The sequence below is a fragment of the Ictidomys tridecemlineatus genome, chromosome 9 (genome assembly GCF_052094955.1).
Source record: "Ictidomys tridecemlineatus isolate mIctTri1 chromosome 9, mIctTri1.hap1, whole genome shotgun sequence".
NCBI lineage: Eukaryota > Metazoa > Chordata > Mammalia > Rodentia > Sciuridae > Ictidomys > Ictidomys tridecemlineatus.
The window spans coordinates 66,594,902-66,615,676 of NC_135485.1; the positions used below are offsets into that span (position 1 = coordinate 66,594,902).

The 20,775-nt window shown below is 34.2% G+C and overlaps 1 protein-coding gene across 6 annotated transcripts in view; it reads left to right on the forward strand.

Annotated features, from left to right (window-relative positions):
• Positions 1-20,775, forward strand: part of Arhgap24 (Rho GTPase activating protein 24) — a 711,589-nt gene that overhangs the window by 624,926 nt on the left and 65,888 nt on the right. For all 6 annotated transcript variants that reach the window (XM_078021565.1, XM_078021564.1, XM_078021563.1 and 3 more), the window contains one exon: positions 13,467-13,589. In XM_078021565.1, the coding sequence (XP_077877691.1) occupies positions 13,467-13,589 (123 nt within the window). The remainder of the gene's footprint in view (positions 1-13,466; positions 13,590-20,775) is intronic.

The following is a 20,775-nucleotide window of genomic DNA, read 5'->3' on the forward strand; positions in this document are numbered from 1 at the left end:
ATAATTTGAGGAAGGTTTCTATACAAAGGAGTTACTCGCGAAAGGATGAGTGAGGTTAGGGAACCAATAGCAAAATAAAACTGCCTTTAATAATAAACAACATTGTGAAGGCATGTGTCCAGCTCAGGAGACAATGACTGGGAGTTCTTGGTAGAATTTTAAATAAAAGCCCTGTAGAAGAGTCTTATGAAGAGAGGTAGTGAGATTTGATTGAGATACAGAGCCAGCCATAGACAATATGGAGAGGGAGCTAGAAGAACACAACAATACTGAGGAGTATTTGACCTATAAGAATCTCCAGTTAATTTAAGAAAAATGAACATATATTAATTTTGATGTTCACTATGCCATAAAAACTTCAGGAGATCTTCCCCACATGAGTTTTGATATGTTTTTAGTTCCTGTTTGCAGACATGTTGAAGAACAATAATATCTTTAATGAATGGAGCCATATAATCATTCAATTCTCTAGGCATTGAATCAAGAAATATCTTAAATGAATATCAGCACATATGACTGTGCTTCCAGATCTGGTTTTAGAGTTAAAGGTTTAAATGTTGCTTGCCTCAGATCTTCTGGATAGGCTTCACTTTTTTTCTATTATCTAAATTATTGAGTTTTCTAACTTGGAGGTATTTATGGAATGTACCAAAGAGAAATTCAGTGACCTTGATTTAGTCTTGCTTTCAACTATAAAATGTTTTTCATCAGTAAATAATTGCCTCTATGTGTCCTTTCTTTTTCTTCCTTGGGATATGTAAATATGTATGTATTTGGATGTTTCTCCACCCTAGATAAGAGAGGGAAAGGTAGCACAAATTTATTACCTCTTTGGAGACTTTCTCCAATTATATTTGAAAAAATACTCTTGAAAGTTATCATTATTTATCAAAGCACTTTCAAATTCCCTTTCTTTCAGAACAACTTCCCTGATAATATGTTGTATTTATTTCTTTTAAATTCATTTTAATGTGTACATAAAAACAAAAAAATCATTGGGTATTTTTAAGGGATCTTGCCCTTAGTTTAATAACTTGCCTGTCAATCTGCCAATCTTTATTACAAGTTTAGCCTGGTTTAGTTTGATAATTACCTATAAATTGAATGAGATGCCCCTAATCATCAACTGGTTTACTGACTTCCAATACTACTGCACATATCTATAAATGTTCATTAAATGCTAATTAATTATATGCTGGGTTGAATTATTGTGGCTGATTACTTTTCTGTTTAAAATTATGAGGGTCATAGCATAAATCTATGAGAAGGAAGAATCAAATTTTTAATTTATTACAGGTGTCTTGAAAATTCTAGCACTTTGGGAATTCAAAAAAGTATTTATTTGAATTAGATATGAAAGATAATGCATAACAGAAAATGATTGCAATGTCACAGGTCTGGAGACATTTTCTCAGAGCTGTTTCTTGTCTTTGTGTCTCTTTAATTTTGAGACAGTTTATTTGGATTTGGTATCCAAAGTAACAGAAAAATTGATGACTTTTAAAATTTATAGCATATTTATTGATCAGTAGATTATTATGAGAACTTGAAAGACCTTGTTGTTTTGGGTAAATGTCATACTTCACTTTGCTAAGGACAGTCACCATTTTTTAAGGTTTAAGAAGAAGTTTCAGGTTTTGTGAGAGGTACATAGGAGATTCTAAAAATGTTTTAATATTTTTCAATTTTATTATAGCTATCTTTGAATGATTATTTGTTATAATTTTTAAACATAAGACTTTGCAAATATTTCCAGCTGCCTGCAAATTGTTCTTGAGAATGACAGTTTCAAAAAAATTTCATATTTTCATCCATTTCCTTGCTTAATTTCATGTAAGATTAGTATATAAACATTTGGATTTTAAAAAAAAAGATAGAAATATTCTTTAAAGGAACACTTATGTCTCTAGTTAATTTGGAAACACTGAATGACCTTCTACCTCCACTCCTTTTGGAAAGATTTGCAATTATAATGGGATAATTAGGTGAGACTCTTAACTCCAGACATAAGTTAAAGAATTAACTGGGTAAACATAGAGTCTCTTTTTTTAATATTTATTTTTTAATTATAGGTGGACACAATACCTTTATTTTATTATTATGTGGTGCTGAGGATGGAACCCAGTGCCTTACACATGCTAGGCGATTGCTCTACCTCTGATCCACAACCCCAGCCCATAGAGTCTTTTTTAAACATTTCTTATTGGAAGAATAGCTTACATTTTGTGAAGTCACTAAGTTGGCTGCACTCATAGATATTGGTTCTGAATAACCAATGTTCTTGTCCATGTTATATTTTGATGTGCTATGCAGATGCTGTGTGCCCTGTCGAACAGTGTGCCTTTACCTACAGCACTGAGAAAAATCCCAGAACTTTGAGAAGAATTTTACATCTTGACCTCCCAAACACATACATACGTAGAACTTATGAGATCCAGAAGAGTGAGATGTAAACTATGGGAGAGAAAGTATACTGCACAGTTGCCCTGTTCTGATTGCAAAAAGAATTCTAGTTGTTTAAAAAAACAAAATTCAAACCAAAGTCAAAGGTTTATCTTAATTTTATACCATTATAATAACCACTAGTTGTTGAGTAATTATATTTTGTAGTATTTATTATAGTATTTTATTTTGAAATAGGAGTTCTCTTTTTTATGCCTAAATAAACTCTGTAAAACTATTACATAAAACTGGATAATTAGCATCTATGGCAATTAAAACTAAGAGAGAGAGATTGCATGAAGAAAATTGTTCCAATTAATCTAAGTTGCCAAAATCTCTCATTGAATAAATAATAAAAATCAGGTTTAAATAAAATAATAAAGTTTAATTTTAAAAATTATTTATGAGTTTAACCCTTTCCATTTTTATTTTGCCTTCTGACCAAGGTATAAAGAAATAGCTGTCCAATGTTATTTAGTTTTCTTTCAATGATTATTTTCTAGATGTTTTATATATTTGGGAGTAACAAACTTTGAGGAGAGATCAATTACATTAATTTCAAACTTTATTAAAAATTCTAAGGATAGTGAGTAATTTTGAGCATAGCTTTGAAATGTCAATATTTTGAAAATCTCTCTCTCCCACATTGTCAATTTTTCCTTATCCAGGGAGTAACTCCCTTAAGTACATAAACATTCTTTAATATTTCTCATATTTTGCTCTTTGTGCCTCAGCTCACCTACTCACTAACTGCTGCCCACATTCATCTGCTCTGCTTTACATGGAAATGTCTAGAAGAGTCAGTTATACTGGCTGTTTCTGTTCTTCTGTCCTTCATAATCTTATGAATATTCAGAATTTTATTCATGCTGACCTGGTAGATTGAGGCAGCTCTTTCAAAGTTGTCAGTTTCCATATTGCTTCATCTGGCCATCCACATGTTGATCATCCAGTGACCTTATTTTTCCTAGTTTACTGGTCTGTACTCACTAAGTCTTAGTCTGACTTCCCCTTCACAAGAACTTTAATCTCACTTGCTGTCTTTCTTAACTCAAGTCTTTCCTATTTCTCTTCTTACCTCCTACATTTTCTCCATTCTTATTATGGTCTTCCCTAGGGACATCATTCAGGTCACTGTCTTCAAGTAGCAACACACTGGTAATTTCCAAATCAGAGCAGGGTCTTCTGTCCAGACCCTACCCTGCGCCCCAGCCTTTGCTTTGTTCCCTCCTGTACCCTTGGAACCTAGAATAGTGACTGGAACAACAGCAGGTGCTCCACAAATATGTTCCATAGATGAATAAATTCTCTGCTTCGCCAAAATCCAAGGGAAATAAAGATAATCTGTAAACTAACTTACCCTGCAATTGCCAACTGGCAATTTATTAGCCTTGCAGATTTGTAATATTCGAAAACAATAAAAGGAGAGGCGTATGAGGGAATTTTTTAAATGGATTTTAGCATTTAATCTCAATCTTCAAATGTGGTCTGTCTCTCCAAATTCAATGTTCTGTTTAACTCATCAAATTCTAGGCACCAGGGAAAGAAGAGTAATGAATTTATATTCAAATGCAAAAAGAAACTCCTTAATGTTTGGCTTGATAAAAGTAAGGTATCTTTAATGCATGAGGCTCACAAATTTGCCAGACTCACTAATATCAACTTGAATGGCATGTCCTTGCAGAACTAGTTGCAGAGTGTTAATCATTTACAATGCAAATAGGCAATTAGATAAGTTATGTGATCCATAGCTTTAAAGCTTAGTGCTTTCTGACTGAATGGCTGTCACTGAAAGAATAAGACATGGATACAAACTAACAGGATTAGAGTGATTTGAAATATATGAATTCTAAAGTTTATAGCCTCAACCAGCTGCAGCAAATTCTTTTACAAGACCAGCCATTCTCAAACTTCAGGATGCATCAGATTCACCTGGCAGGAATCTTGAGGCACAGACTGCTGAGTTCCCACTGCCAGTTTCTGATGAAACTGATCTGGGGTGGAGCCCAAGAATTCTCATTTTTATCAAGTTCCCAAGTCCTGCTAAGGCTGTTTCCTATCCTCCTGTAGTTTTCATCACACTTTGAGAAATACTGCCGTGGAGGGTTTATTACCAGGTTTATGGGGAGAATGGAGTTCAGTAGAACTCCAGGGTATTTCTCCCCCCTACCTAGGGATTTTTGTCTCTTTGTCAAGTTTCTCAAGGGTTTCTGTTTTGTACTCCTGGCTTATTAAGAAATGCCAATATTCCTCACCATTTTTTTTTTCATATTTCAAGTCATCACTTGAACTCTTAAGAGACCTTCTGATGGAAAAAAAGTTTGTTTGTTTTAGATTCATGCAAGTCAGCAAACTCCCTGTCTTGCTTCTGTGACTCTCAGTGTTATTCCATTTGTACCAGGATTCTGTCAGTCCTTACATTCTCTTGTGACACCATCTCATAACTGTTGGAGTAAAACTGATCTGAATGTAAATGCCATCTAGTCTACCTATCCTTCTATTCCAATCAGGTTTTTTAATTCGTTTGGCTCTGAACTTGAGTTAAGTTAAATTAGAGGATGACATAAATTTAGATACTTCAGCTCTGTCAAGGAAATGTTCAACCTTCTCAGAAGTTCCAATCACAGGAATTTACTTAGATACTGAGAAGAAAGTTATTAGATTCTAAACCTCTGACAAAAAGTGAAACTATATTGTTGGACTTAATTTGAAATACTGTTGACTTCCCAGTACAACCTGGGCAATTGATATCTAAAACATAATAAATTACATAGTTCTTATCAATAATGTGCTAGGCACAAACACCATGCCTTTTGAAAGAATGAGTTCAAAATATGTGAAAATAACCCTTAAATCTATTTGAAATTTTAGAAGTTTCATTAATCATTTAAAACAAATTTACAAAAATAATAAATAAAAGTAAATATCATAATTGTACTATTGCAAAATAATCAATGTAAAAATCCATATTGAAAAATAAATCGATAGGTGCTTTCTTATAAAAAGACTCCTTTATAAACATATTCAGAATAACATTTCTCCAAAAATAAGCTGCCTTCCTATCATTTTAAAGGAATTTAGTTTTTAAATATTTAATTTATTAAAAATACAGGACTAAAAGTGTTAAATAATGTAATAACAAAACAGAGCCAACTATATCCCAAGCACTACTTGAGGTATTTTATAGTATGATTCATTCCATTAATCCACAATAACACTCTGAGGAAGGAGCTATCACACCCTCAGTTGAGGATAATGGATCTCACAACTGATAAAAGACTCTTCTGAATCCAGGAGTATGACCTTCTTGTCACAACTCTTAATCATTTTGCAATACTTCTTTTTCAGCAAATATTTTGTATTTGTCGTTTGATCAAGACAGTATTGTCGCTCCAATTTTAATGTTTTTAAAATATTTTTATAGTGGAATTTGAGGAAAAGCACGATAGAAGCAACCTGGGCAGAATACATTTTGAAATTGAATTCTTAGAAACCTACCATGATTAACATATACCAATTAATCTATAATAGGCAAGTAAATATTCATTTATAGCTACTTTGAATTTAAATGTAAGGTAGCTATGTACTACAGGATGGTTCCTTATTATGAAAATTCTGGTACTACTAACTTTATTATAATACAATATACCATTTATTAATGTATTTTTTATGTGGTACAGACTGCTAACATAATACTGCCACTGGGTCCTTAGTTAATTCTCATGTTTTTGGTTTAGAGGTTTAAAATATTTTTAAAAATCTTACTGTAGAGTTATACAATTTACTTTTTACAAAGCTGTTAGCTAATCCTCATTTCTAACTTAGGTATTCTAAAATATTCTTATTGTAGAGTTATCAAAATTTTTTACTGACAATGTGTTGAAATTTTGCCCTTCTGCTATTTTTTAAACCACCATTTGTGTAAGAAATACTTGGAAAAGCTTAATTAGAAAAACATACCAAAACTTTGTCAGGTGACAAAATCTCTATAATAAACACAATTTAATTGTGAAAAAAATATTGAATGTGAGTTCAGTTGTTTCTCTGGTCTTATTTTGTGAACTGTGTATTGTTTATTATTTTGCTGTTGTTATTTATTAAGAAGTGATAGTATCCATAGAAGCCCATAGTTGGCTGTTTGTAATTCATATTAACTCTTGTTGTTTTCCAAATATCAGTCTCCATAAAAGGGCATAAGTCGTTTCCATCTCGGTAATTTTCCACTGATAATGCTTCAGAAATACTTTACTTCTTATAGTTCATCATTAGAGTTCTACCAAAAAATAAAGACCCAAACTAAGTATCCAGGAAAGTAATGCTTAAAAATTTAAGTGCTTGAGTGAAAATTAATAACTCTATTTAGAATATTAAAATATTTTTCTGTAATCTACAATAAAATGGATAGTACAACAGCCTAGCTCTGACCTAATTTGCAATTAGGAATGAGGAAGCATTTCACCCTTGAAATTATTAACAACATTAGAAGTGTTCAATAAAATGCCCTCAGGTCTGTACTGTGATCATGTTTTGGAAACTAACTCAAATGTCTGTGACTGCATTTTTCTTTAAGCAACTTTAAAAAAAATTTAAATGTTAATGATGGATTCACGGCATGTTTTTAGAAGTTTATTTACTGAAGAAGACACACATATAAGTACGTCTCTTCTGACACATTGTTTTACTATTTACTTCACAATTTGAATGACAACTTCTTTTCCTTCAAAGAAAAAAATAGCAAAACTCTACTTTAAGACTGTGTTAGTCAGGTTTCCATTTCTGTGACAAAATACCTGAGACAGACAAGTTATAAGGTTGAAAGATGTATATTGGTTCATAGTTTCAGAGGTTTCAGTCTATGGTAGTTGGGCCTGTGACAGCACAGTACATCATAGTGGGTAGCACATGACAGAAGAAACTACTCACCGTGTGGCAGCCAAGACATAAAAGAGAGAGAGAGAGAAGAAGAGCCTGAAGTCCCACTTTCTCCTTCAGAGGCACACCCTCAGTGACCTAACTTCCTCCCTCCTAAAAGTTCCACTACCTTCCAATAGCACCACAGGCTGGTGACCATGCCTTTAGCACTTGAGCTTTAGGAGGACATTTAAGATCCAAACCATAACAGTGACTATTTTGGGAACTTTCTACCCAATAAGTTCAGTACATATTTCCTTAGGTATAAGTTATAGAAGGGTCTGCATATAATAGTTGTGTTTCCTTTTCTCATGCAGAAAGTCCTAGTTATGGCCTGTACTTTGAACAATGATGGTCTCTTGTCCCAAAATTCCCATTGAAAATGCACTCAGGAATCAATATCTGGAAAGAGAAAGAAGAGGTTCTATAGATGAATGAGAATTCACACTAAATGCTGTCGTTGTTGTTTTTTTTTTTAAATGCTTACTTTAAAATTTTGCGCTTTTAAGGATTGAACCCATGGCCTTGTGCATGCTAGACAAGTACTCTACCATTGTTTTATATCTGCTGCAATCCCCTTTTATGTATTTATTTATGTATTTTACTTTGTGATAGGATCTTAATAAATTGCCTAGGCTGCTTTCAAATAGCAATCCTCCTGCCTTCACCTGCCAAGTAGCTAGACCTGGCTTATAAGGAACAATCTTAAACTATAATGGTTAATGATAATTGCATTCCAGCTCACCTTGGCTTTTCGTTTTTCAGAGTCTTCATGACCTTAGAGATTCTATCATCTGTTCCTTTAAAATAATTCTTTTTTTCTCTGATGATAGATAATGATGATAGAACCATAATTACACACAGTGGGTTCACCTTTTGGTGAATGGAAAGCCCATAAACACAATCAAGGGATAAAAGAGTGAAGAAAGGTTTTTTTCTTATTTGCAGCAAATAAGGTGAACATTGGATAGACATAATTTCCCAAATCTCTTGAGCAAAGAAAGTATTATAGTTTGGATTTATAATTTGAATGGACTTTTGGGAGGTAGTGAAAAATATGAGGTGGACCTAGTAGAATGTAGTGGTTCCACAGGGTGTGCCCTTGAGAACTGTCTCTTGTCCTTCTGTCTTTCCTTCGTTTCCTCCCCTCCTTCCTTTTTCTGTCTCTGTCTTTGTATCTCTCTCTCTCTCTTTCCTATTTGCCATGAACTGAGCTGCTTCCCTCTCCCCCAAGGTCCTCTGCCATGATGTTCTTCCTCACCTAAGACCCAAGGCAATGGAGACTGCCATCAAGACTAAAACCTCTGAAACAATGAGCCAAAATGAACTTTTCCTCCTCCAAGTTGTTTGTGTCAGGTTATTTGGTCACAGTATTGGAAAACTGACTAACAGAAAGCAAGGGGCTTTTACTGGGGATAATCATACATGTTCACACAGGAAGCACTCATCGTCTCATGGGGGGAAGGTACCTTCCTGACTATGCTCAGTTGGAAGCCACATTTCTTCATACATCACGTATTTAGAAAAAAAGGGCACAATGGGAACACCTCTGGGTAGAGAATTTAGTAATAAGAGAGTTTGGGATGACTCCAGTGATTTTGGCTGGTTCATTCTAAGTGTCCCTGAAAAGCCTTCTATGAAACAAATGAACAAGCAAAAAACAACATGGAAGATACATTAACTGTTATTTAAAGCATAGGTCATCCTCCCAAATATAACCTACCTAGTGGTTAGTGGGACATCTAGAATAACACATGGATAAAATAATGCAAGGTTGAACATCTGGAAGGTTCACAAAAGTAGAAAGGGGGAACAAAAAGAGAATTCTCAATCCTAGCATGAATAGGTAACCATTATGAAAATTATTATGTATTTCAAGTAAGTATCCTATTTTTCTTTTTACCTATATGAAAACTGAGATGTCATATAAAATTTTTATATTTACTTTTGTGTAATAAAAACTCATATTAATAAGCTTCAAAATTCTATGTCAGTGGCTGTATCATAAGGAATATTATCAATATTCCTATAAGCTGTTATCATATATATCTTGGAATACTACTACCAAGTGGTAGAAATTCTTTGCAAATTTGTTCAAAATCTTTTTAAATTATTATTTTGTAATTACTAAAGGATTTTTTCACATATTTATTGGATATTTGAGCTTTTCTTTTGAATAATGCATTCTTTTACTGTTTTCTGTAACTTTTAATTTTAGAGTAAAAGCCTCTTTTCTATTAAATTCAATAGTTTTTTTAATGTTAAGTATCCATTTTATTTCTGAGAATCTATTTTATTTCTAGAAACAAAAAATGCATGTCAAACACAAACATACAGAAAATTTCAGTGAAATGTACAAATGCTTTTTATTAAATATAAACAAGTAAAATGGAATGATTGGACTTAGTTTACTTAAAATCACAAATTCTTGAAGTGTTAACAATAGCACTAAAGCATTTCTACCAATATTAGTTACCATCTAAAAGGTAATGTAATGTATCCTTTAAAATGTATGTAAGACACCATCATGTAAAATGATTTAAATGATGGTAATTTATATACTGCATAGATTAAAACTGCATAGATATTTATGGTAAAGCAAAACTGAAGAATGGAGAATGTGTGCTGGCTTATATAACATGCTATAATCCATACCCACCTATTTTATCTGTGGATACTATATGGATTGAAGATGACTAAAACTCCAATTATGGAACTCAATGCTGTTTTTTTTTAAATTTCAACTCTTGAAATATTTTTAATTCTAAGATAGCTAAATAGAACATTGAGTCCCATAGAGAGCCAACTTGACCTACATGGTTCAATGTACTGAGTTTACTCATTTATCAAATCATATATTTGATAAGTTGTTTTTCGAGCCCTTTTTAATTACAAGGCACAGTATTAGGCTTTGGAACATAGGTATTATGCAACAGATGTCATCTTCAGTTAGAAATCACCTATTTTTAGTACAGACCATCTGGCTTATATCTGTCCAGTAGTTCCACTTTATTCCTGGTGGGCATGTTATGTTAGGTACAGTAAGAGATTAACAGCAAAAACAGAAAATTTATAACCATATATTGTAGTAACAGTTGTTTAAAATGTATAAATTGTTCTCTTCTGGAATTTTCCTTTTAATATTTTAAGACCTCATTTAAAAACCTCAGAAAAACCTCAGAAAGTGAAAGTATGGGTATGGGGGGAATACTGTATAAATCTATATAATAGTTTTGATTACATTGTTAGTTATGAATCTGTATTTCCACCATGACTTGTAGAAAAATCTCTTTTTCTTGTAATACACTGAGGAATCAAGATTTATATCCATGGGTGAAATTCACAGATGGGATTTTATATCTGTGATTGGCAGTCTAAATGAGATTCAGGGTCAGACACACAACACTGTTGGCAGAGATAAAGAATCAAATGAAAAGTCAGGGAATAATGGCCAGTTGTGCTTATCATTCTCTTCTCCTCTGCTTTCAGGCAGAAATGCCAGCTCTAGAGGCTGTCACTCATTCTCATTACTAGAGCTGTTTCTGCCTGGGCTGGGAGTGACACAGCAGGATATTGCTGTCTGAATTGCTAAGCATCCTCCAGGCAAAGACAACAATTAAAATATTCTGATTTCAAAATGGTAATTGTTCTTGCTCAGAACTGTGGTGTAAGTGAATAAGAATACAGAATAGATTCTTAGTTCTTACTGTGCCATGCCAAATGAAGCATCTTTTTATGTCGCCATTTAGTTATTTCTGCCACTTACATGTCAGACAGCCATGCATATGCATGTTAATATGTAGTCTATTTATATACATGGAAGTATATAATTCTAATGTGTATGTTATGTGTATATGTATCAAAGAATGATTTTTTTTAAAAAAATTTCTTGTTGTTATTGACTGTTTATTTCCAAACATTTATTAGATATAATAGCTCTGAGGTAATTTTTAATGTAATGTGTCTCTTTTGCATTGGAAAAATGGGAGAAAAACAAAAAAAAGATGCAATTAATATTTATAGAATTTCTATTTTAGACTTACATGGTGCTAGAATTTCTGCATACTTTATTCTGTTCAATTCTCACAAAAACTGACTATGTAGGGATTATTACTTCTAAAGTATTTTTAAGACATTTGAGTTTTCAGAAGTTATGTAATTCCCCAGAGGTCAAACATCTAGTACAAGATAGAACTGCAGGTGCTGGGTTTGCTGATTCCTGTCTATGGTTTTTCAGATTCAAGTTGCTTAAAATAATGATTGAGATATAAGAAGACCATTGTTTCCCTAATAGTGAGATTTTCTCTCTGATGTGAGAAGGCTAGTCTTGTTTATTTAAGAGATTTGTCAACATTAAGAAACCGATTTACTGTGGTTCCTTTTGGAATCTTTCCCTGTTCCCATCTATTTGTATTAAAATGTAAAACTAGTGCACAACTAGTTGGCTGCAAGTTACTGAATTTTCTTGACTTTATACCTCTTTTACAATTTATATTAGTGCTAAAATAGCAGTACTTCTCAACCGAGGGAAACAAGTGGACATATCCCTACAGAATTCAGGTCACATACTCTTGCTATATACATTTTGCTTTCAGAGTTATTTGGGAATTAGGTTAAGTGTGAAAGGATAGGGAACAGGGGTGTCTACTGTCAGTTTGTGCCTGCAAGCCCCTCCCTCAATGGTATTCAAATCCACTTACAAACAAACACTATCTTAACCAAACAAAATGCTTGAATATGAATTAATCCAACCCAAGGCTGCAAGTTTAAAACTCTTAGTTTTAAACTTGAAAATTAAATGTCAATAGCTATTTGAGCATCTGAGAAATCAATATGATATTAACATTATCAGAATTTAGCTAGTTCCATTTCTTTAATCATTCTATTTGTGGAACAACACTATTTTCAGAGAGTGAAGCAGTGAAAACACTGATATTTGTTTTCAGCAACAATCCTTTCATATAAAACAAGGTTATAAGAACAATCATGCCTCAAGACCACTTTCAAGATCAGATGTGATTGTCCCTGTTTTATAAAGGAGAAGTCTAGGTTACCATTCAATACACAATAAGAGATTTCTAAGAAATTAAATTCCAAGCTTTGGTAGTCTAGCACTTCAAAGTTGATATTAGATATTTTGAGGGATTTAAATACCTGGATTATTTGGAGGAAAATAAGAGAAACCAAGGACATGTACAGGGAGGCACAACCAGGGGGTTCCAAAAACTCACTCTCAAGTATGAGTGCCATCAGAGTGTTGAATTGGCCTTCATTGCTGGCCAGCCAAGTGTCTTCTTTCTCTTCATTATTTCTTTGCCCTCCTGAATGTGGGACCTGGAGGAATGAGATTTCTCATATAGAAGGGAGGCATGCGGAGCCTGGCACGGGTGGTGCATGCCTGTAATCCCAAGTGATTGGGAGGCTGAGGCAGGAGGATTGCGAATTCAAAGCCAGCTTTAGCAAAGCAAGGCACTAAGCAACTCAGTGAGACCCTGTCTCTAAATAAAATACAAAATAGGGTTGAGAATGTGGCTCAGTGGTTGAGTGCCCCTTAGCTCAAACCTGGTACTCCCCCCCCAACCCCACTTCACCCCTGCAAAAAGAAAGGAGGTGTGGGGGGAGGAGCTCTGGGGCCAGTGTTGTTGAGTCTCTCATACTCAACTATGATGTCCTAATGGCCTGGCCATGTGTTCAGTGAATTCTGCAGTGTGCAGCCCCTGCTGCAAACGAAAATCCAAGCTCTGGGGACCACTATTCCATCTTCTCCCTCTTTCATTATGTCTCTACAGTTCCTCCCTATTCAGCAGCTGTGTGAATAGATTGGATTATGAGTTAATTCAGGCCTATGGGTTGTTGCTAGGACAAAAAAACCCAGGCTTTGTTTAGGAAATGACATTTGTTCTCTAGCTTTCTCCTGGAAACATTAGAGCCTTTCCTTTTTAAGCAGTTTTCTTCTCTGGTTTGGAAACTATGGTAAATATTTTCAAGTCACTGGGTAGGACCTAGTGCTGACTGCATTAGGCACAGTCTGTGTTTCAGGGACTCCCTAGGAGGCTAATGATGAGGAATCTTTGGATGAATCTTTAACTGAATGTGCTCATGTGTTTTTACAGGAGGTGATCGGGATCGGATGACAGCAAATCATGAGAGCTACCTACTCATGGCGAGCACCCAGAATGATATGGAAGACTGGGTGAAGTCCATCCGCCGAGTTATATGGGGACCTTTTGGAGGAGGTGAGCATATTTTAAAGTCATAGAAAATCAGAAAGTTAGACCTGACTCGACTCATTCTTTCCTTTCCTCTGTCTAATGTTACAATCAGCTCCTAAATTCAAATGGGTGAATGTTAAAATCAGTAGTGAATTATTTAACCTGATTGTCAGATACATATATATTAACTCTTACAGTTTTAATTCAGGTCACATATCATTAATAACCAACTTCTTCCCTGAATACATTGAATTTTAAAAATGAATGAAGAAGTTTTTTCTTTTCTTGGTTTCGAATTTTTCCATTTTACTAATGGTAAACAGTAATGGGAAACATATGATAAATGTACATTAGTTAAGAACATCTAGATATCAAGCAAAATTTGACTGATATCTTTGGAAAAAATCCCAATTCCCAGATGCTCAATTGCATCAAAACAGAATGCCAAATCTTTTGATGAAAATCTGATGAGTGTTGGATTTTCAAAAAAAATTCTTTGAATTAGATAGATATGTGTAGATTTATAGTGAGTTTTTTTAAAAAAATCTTAATACACTTGAGAATTCATCATATAAAGAATAAGCTAAAAGTTACTATGAATAGAACAAAATGGAGGAAGAAAAGATAAAAGATATAATTTTGATCTAGTGAGAAATATAAACTAGAATGATATAAACCAAAATTATTGAAATAAAAATTTCAATAAATGGAACCAAAAAATGATATAAAAATATCTACAATGACATGTATTTTCAAGAATGTAAAGCCTAATTCTTTTGTTAATATTATTAAAAATAGTTTTAAATGAAATTCACATTTAAGAAAGCAATTATAATTCCCATATTTATTTTATAGTCTCTTGTGTATTGTTAGCACCTGAATTCACAAAGTGAATTTTCCCCTAAACATATAGCTGATGCTTCTTAAGCTGAGTCAGCATTTTATTTTGGAATAATTTTTAAACCTCAGTTGAAGAAGTTGAAATGTTGGTTGAGTTAAAATAGCAACTATTGGGCTGTTCGTGTAGCTCAGTGGTAGAGTGCATTCTTAGTATACGATAGGTCACGGATTTGATTCCAGCTCCATCAAGTAAGCAAACAAAACAGAGAGACTAAAACAGAAAGATTCATTGAAGACATTAATTGAAGACTAGATTAATGATATGATTCCTAAATTTGTCTACTTTTTAGTAGTGTCTTCTGTTAGGAAAGTGGAAGTTTCCTAAGCAGAGTGATCATTCATTCCAGCTTGCCTGGTAACAGTCTGGTTTATAGCTACCAGACCAGGCTAATTATGCACAGTGTTAGCTTTCACTGGCTCAGTGTCCTAAGTTTTATGACGATTTATGTAGCCACCCCATTCATAACCTAAAATGGCAAGTGACCATGTCAAACACTGGAAAAGACTCACAGGCTGAGCCCCCAGCCCAATGTTGTAGCAGAGGATTCCTCATGGCATAAGTAAGAGACATGAACACAACTGGTATAAATTTGCTAGCACCTCCAGGGTTAGAAATTTCTGGGGGCCGTGAGGATGTATCTTTTTTAAAGTTCCTATTATTTTTAAAGAACCTCTTGTCCCCTCTGTCATCAGATTTCTGGGGCTCTTAAGTTCAGGAGGAACCTTAATATCTGCTGAAGGAACATTTTTATTGAGGAATTATTCCCATCAAGTATATTATTTTCAAGAGAAATGAATGAGATCCTGTTAGCTTCTCCAAAATCAGTGGCCATAGGTGGTACCATCAGCTCAGAATTCTCAGAAATAATCCCAGTAAGACTGAGGTGAGAGCTATCTATGAATCTTTAATTCTTTGTACCTGGAAGTGATATTCTAGTAGTCAATGAATTTATATATTTTATCCTATGGAATAATGTACTTCAGTGGTTTTACAAATAGATTTGGGTTTATTTTTAAGAGATGTATTTTCGTACAGAGCACTCATAATAGAAACAATACTCCAAAGAATAAACCTTCCCTGGCTATCTTTATTTAACTGAAGAGTGTTAGGAGATTGCAAGGCAAGCTTTTAAGGTACTCATTTAATTTGCAAGAAATCTTTTGTGATTCCTCTGAGTATAGGATTTTTAAAAAATTAATACATGATTCAACACCAACAGAATTTCAACTCTGATATGTTGCAAACTATCACCCATTGTCTTAGTTTTAAATGTTCATATTAATATTAATTAGTTCTGTGCTCATTGATTAAAATTTAAAGATATAAGTTTGAGTTTTAAACCAAAAATGTACGTGACTAAAAATTTTATCTTATATGAGATTCTACTTAATGTTTCATGAAACATGTTAGAATATTTTGAAACCAGTGTTTTTATTTCTTTTCTTCTGTCCCACATGTTGTGGGTCACACTGTGAGTAACAGAACCAGGAAGAAAACCTATGTCTTCCTCTGCTTTAAAGCACACTAGTGTGATCTATTTTGTGTGTGTGTGTGTGTGTATTTTTGTGGTAGCAAAAACCCCACAATTGCAGGTCCCTGGCTTAGGGGTAGTATATTCTTTAGTATATGAAAAATGAAAGTTTTTAAAAGTAGGGTCATTAATAAGTAAGAGACATGAACACATATTTGAGTCTTTCAAATATGCATGAATTGACAACATCAAGAAAATAGAAAAAAATAAAAGGGAGAAAGCATCCACATGTTCGTGCATGGAAGAATGGATAAACAAAATGTGTTACAGACATGTTCCGCAAAGTAGATACTGGAGTCAATGATGGGCCACATATACGATGGCGGTCCTATAAGAGGATATCAACTTAGTGACATCACAGCCATCTTAGTTTAAGTCCACTCTATGATGGTTGCCTGACAAAATTGCATAGCAACACATTTCTCAGTACATATGTCCACTGTGAAACAATGCATGACTGCACATTTAGAGAATGGATTATTACTCATCACAAAAGAAGTAAATCACAAGTACATGCTACAACAAGAATGAGTCTTGAAAACATTATGCTAAGTTAAAGAAGTCAGTCACAAATGACCATTGATTATATGATTTCTTTCATGTGAAAGTATAGAACGGAAAATAGAGTCATGGTTCCTTAGGGATCAGATGGAAAGCTAGGTTGGAGGGGAGTGATAGCCAAAATATATTTGGTTACTTGTTGAAAAGGTGAAAATGTTCTAGAATTGACTGTGGTAATGGTTGCACATATTCTGTGAAAATACTAAAAAAAACTATTGAATTGCGTATTTTAAATGATTTTGTGGTATGTGAACCGTATCTCAACAAAACTGTTAAAAAGTATCTGAATTGCCTTACTTGCCTTTCAAAAGAGAACATATTTTGCTCCCTGTCTTAATTAGAGACTCAGACTTTTTTGTCCTAAATAAAGATTTCTTGGCTTCCACTCTCCTTCCCGCCTCTCAAACTATGGTGGTCATTGTTCTGCTGGCGTCCATAAAGACATATGGAAGAAAAGGTGACATATCACCCTTGGGTACATTGTAAATGTTTCTCTTATAGCACTGGCATTTCACTGTGGCAGTTTCATAATTTGTGTCTTTGAAAAATTGAAGTTTTTTATGAGGTGCTTAGGCTTCTCTTTGTCTAGTTTGCATATGCATGCAAAATATTCTCTGACATAACAGTAATAAACATCTGATTAAAATATAGGAAACATATGTTGAAGGGCACCAAGGTTGGTTTCATAGGTTGGCTATTGTGGACTGAGCTGCTATAAACATTGATATGGCTGTGTCACTGTAATATGCTGATTTTAAGTCCTTTGGGTCTAAACCAAGGAGTGGAATAGCTGGGTCAAATGGTGGTTCCATTCCAAGCTGTCTGAGGAATCTCCATTTCTAGAGTGGTTGTACCAATTTGCAGTCCCACCAGCAATTTATGAGTGTTCCTTTTCCCTCACATCATTGTCAACATTTATCGTTATTTGTATTCTTGATAATTGCCATCCTGACCAAAGTGAGATGAAATCTCAGTGTAATTTCCTGAGGACCTTGCCTAGCACTTCACTCTTGTAGAAATGTAAAACTTTGTAGTAAAAATCACAAAATACAGGATTTTATGATAGGCCTTATCTTTTTAAAATGTTTTTATATTACATCAGAATGCATTACAATTCATATTACACATATGGAGCACATTTCTTCATATTCTCTGGTTATATACAAAGTATATTCACACCATTCGTGTCTTCATACATGTACTTAGGGAAATGATGTCCATCTCATTCCACCATCTTTTTTACACCCCTTACCCTCTCCATTCCCCTCCCTCCCCTTTGCCCTATCTAGAGTTCCTCTAATCTTCACATGCTCCCCCTCCCAACCTCAGTATGAATCAGCCTCCTTATATCAGAGAAAACATTCCGCATTTGTTTTGGGGGGGATTGGCTAACTCACTTAGCATTATATTCTCCAACTCCCTTCATTTACCTGCAAATGCCATGATTTTATTCTCTTTTAATGCTAAGTAATGTTCCATTACTTATATATATGTATATGTAATGGAACATTACTCATTACTTCGGTGTGTGTGTGTGTGTGTGTGTGTGTGTGTGTGTGTGTGTGTGTATACACACATATATATATACACACATCAGAGTTTCCCTATCCATTCATTTACTGATGGACATCTAGGTCGATTCCACAGTTTAGCTATTGTGAATTGTGCTGCAATAAACATTGATGTGGCTGTTGTCCCTGTAGTACAAGGTTTTTAAGTTCTTTGGGTATAGACCGAGGAGTTAGATAACTGGGTCAAATGAAGGTTCCATTCCAAGTTTTCCAAAGAATCTCCATACTGCTTTCCATATTGCCTGCACCATTTTGCAGTCCCACTAGCAATGTATGAGTGTGCCTTTTCCCCCACATCCTTGCCAACACTTAATGTTGTTTGTATTCTTAATAGCTGCGTTTCTGACTAGATTGAGATGAAATCCTACTTTTGATTTGCATTTCTCTAATAGCTAGAGATGTTGAAAATTTCTTCATGTATTTGTTGATTGATTATATATCATCTTCTGAGAGTATCTGTTCGTTCCTTGGCCCATTTATTAATTGGTTTATTTGTTATTTTGGTGCTTAGCTTTTTGAGTTCTGTATATACCCTAGAGATTAGTGCTGTATCTGATGTGCAAGTGGAAAAAATTTGCTTCCAAGCTCTATTCACATCACTGATTATTTCTTTTGCTGAGAAGAAGATTTTTAGTTTGAATCCATCCCATTTATTAATTCTTGATTTTAATTCTTGCACTACAGGAGTCTCATTAAGGAAGTAGGGGCCTAATCTGATATGATGGAGATTGGAGCCTACTTTTTCTTCTATTAGATGCAGGGTCATTGTTTTAACCTAGGTCTTTGATCCACTTTGAATTGAATTTTGGACATGGTAAGAGAAATTGTACTTAATTTCATTTTGCTGCATGTGTATTTCCAGTTTTCCCACCGCCCTTTGTTGAAGAGGCTATGTTTTCTCCAATATATGTTTTTGGTGCCTTTGTCTGATATAAGATAACTGTAATTATGTGGGTTAGTCTTTGTGTCCTCTATTCTGTGCCATTGGTCTACCAACCTATTTTGGTGCCAAAACCATGCTGTTTTTGTTACTATTGCTCTGTAATGTAATTTAAGATCTGGTATAGTGATGACACCTGCTTTACTCTTCTTGCTAAGGATTGCTTTAGCTATTCTGGGTCTCTTATTTTTCCATATGAATTTCATGACTGCTTTTTCTATTTCTATGAGGAATGTCATTGGAATTTTGATTGGAATTGCATTACATCTGTAGAGTGCTTTTGGTAGTATGGTCATTTAGATAATATTAATTCTGATAGGTCTTTTTTTTTCTTCAAGTATAACAAATTTATAATAAGCATTCAGATGTGGGAGGAGAATTAATGGAAATGTGGAAAGTAGACATTTCCTCTTAATTCCTCAGCCTAATAACTGAATCTAGATACCTCAACTTTGTGCTATCTGCTGAAAACCACTATAAACAGTTATTTCCCTGTTAACAATGCTAAGAAGCCTGTGGGGTCTGCTCAAAAGTAAATCTAAATACTAGGATGTCGAAACATTTATTTAGCTTTGGAAACATTGATTAGTATTTTTTGTTGTTGTTTTTGTTGTTATTATTGTTGTTGTTTGTTATTTGTTCATTTGTAAACTGGGTTTCTTTCCAATTGTTTTTGAGGCAGTGTTCTTGGATGTGCCTAGCCCAAGATCAGAAGAGTGTAAAAATCCACTAATTGCTCATTAAAGTTTAATGTTTAGACTTACTTTAGCTACTCACAAAATTAGTTTTTCTTCTGTATATTTCTGTCTCAGTATGTAAAGAATTGAGTTAAAGTTCTGGCTATAAAGTAAAATTATTCTTTTAATATTCTCTTAATAACTTCCATGATGCATAATCAGTGGAAGTGGAGGCAGGGCTTAGTTCAGTGGCAGTGTGGACTTGCTCAGACACAGGCCAGCTGTGTGATCTTAGAAATCTGGTTTTACTTCTCTTGCCTTTAGTTTCCAATCAAATTTTAGTTTAGTAATTCCAATCAAAATTTAGTTTAGTGACATAAGAATACTGGAAAAAATCGTATTACCATTCCAGTTCCAAAATCTTGTGGTGACAAGTGTTCTCTTCACACCAGTGCACAGGTGCCTGAGTTTTCCTTTGGGTTCAGATACTCTCAGGTGAACACTGCATCTGCTTCAGTGGTACCAAGTTACACTTATTGGATCTGCTAAATGACAGTCTCACCCACCTGGGTTGCAAGTAAGAGCAGTGATGTGATTAATAAGAGTTACTTGTTAGCACCCCTCAGTTTTAAGAAGCTCTGATTGAATGCCCAGGCAGGAGAAAAGAGTCCTTGGGGGTCATTTGGGGTTAAAGCACTAACATTCCAAATCTGCTTATGGAACAGCCAGGTGGATGAATGATTAACCCAACAAGTCAATTATTCAGTGAGTAGGACTGAAAGGATTGGTGAATGTGGGGGTTGGGTAGAGAGGCTGTATGCAGGAACATGGGGGAAGGTTTAAATTTGAATTGATTTTCAAACCATAACCAGAGAAATTTATATTTGTGTATTAATATGCACACATACATAAGTTAACTTATTTTGTGGTTATACCTACAGACTCTCAGCTAGTGGATTTAATTTTATTTTATAGACACTGATATACATAGACATGTATGTAATATGTGTGTTTTAAGGATATCCACCT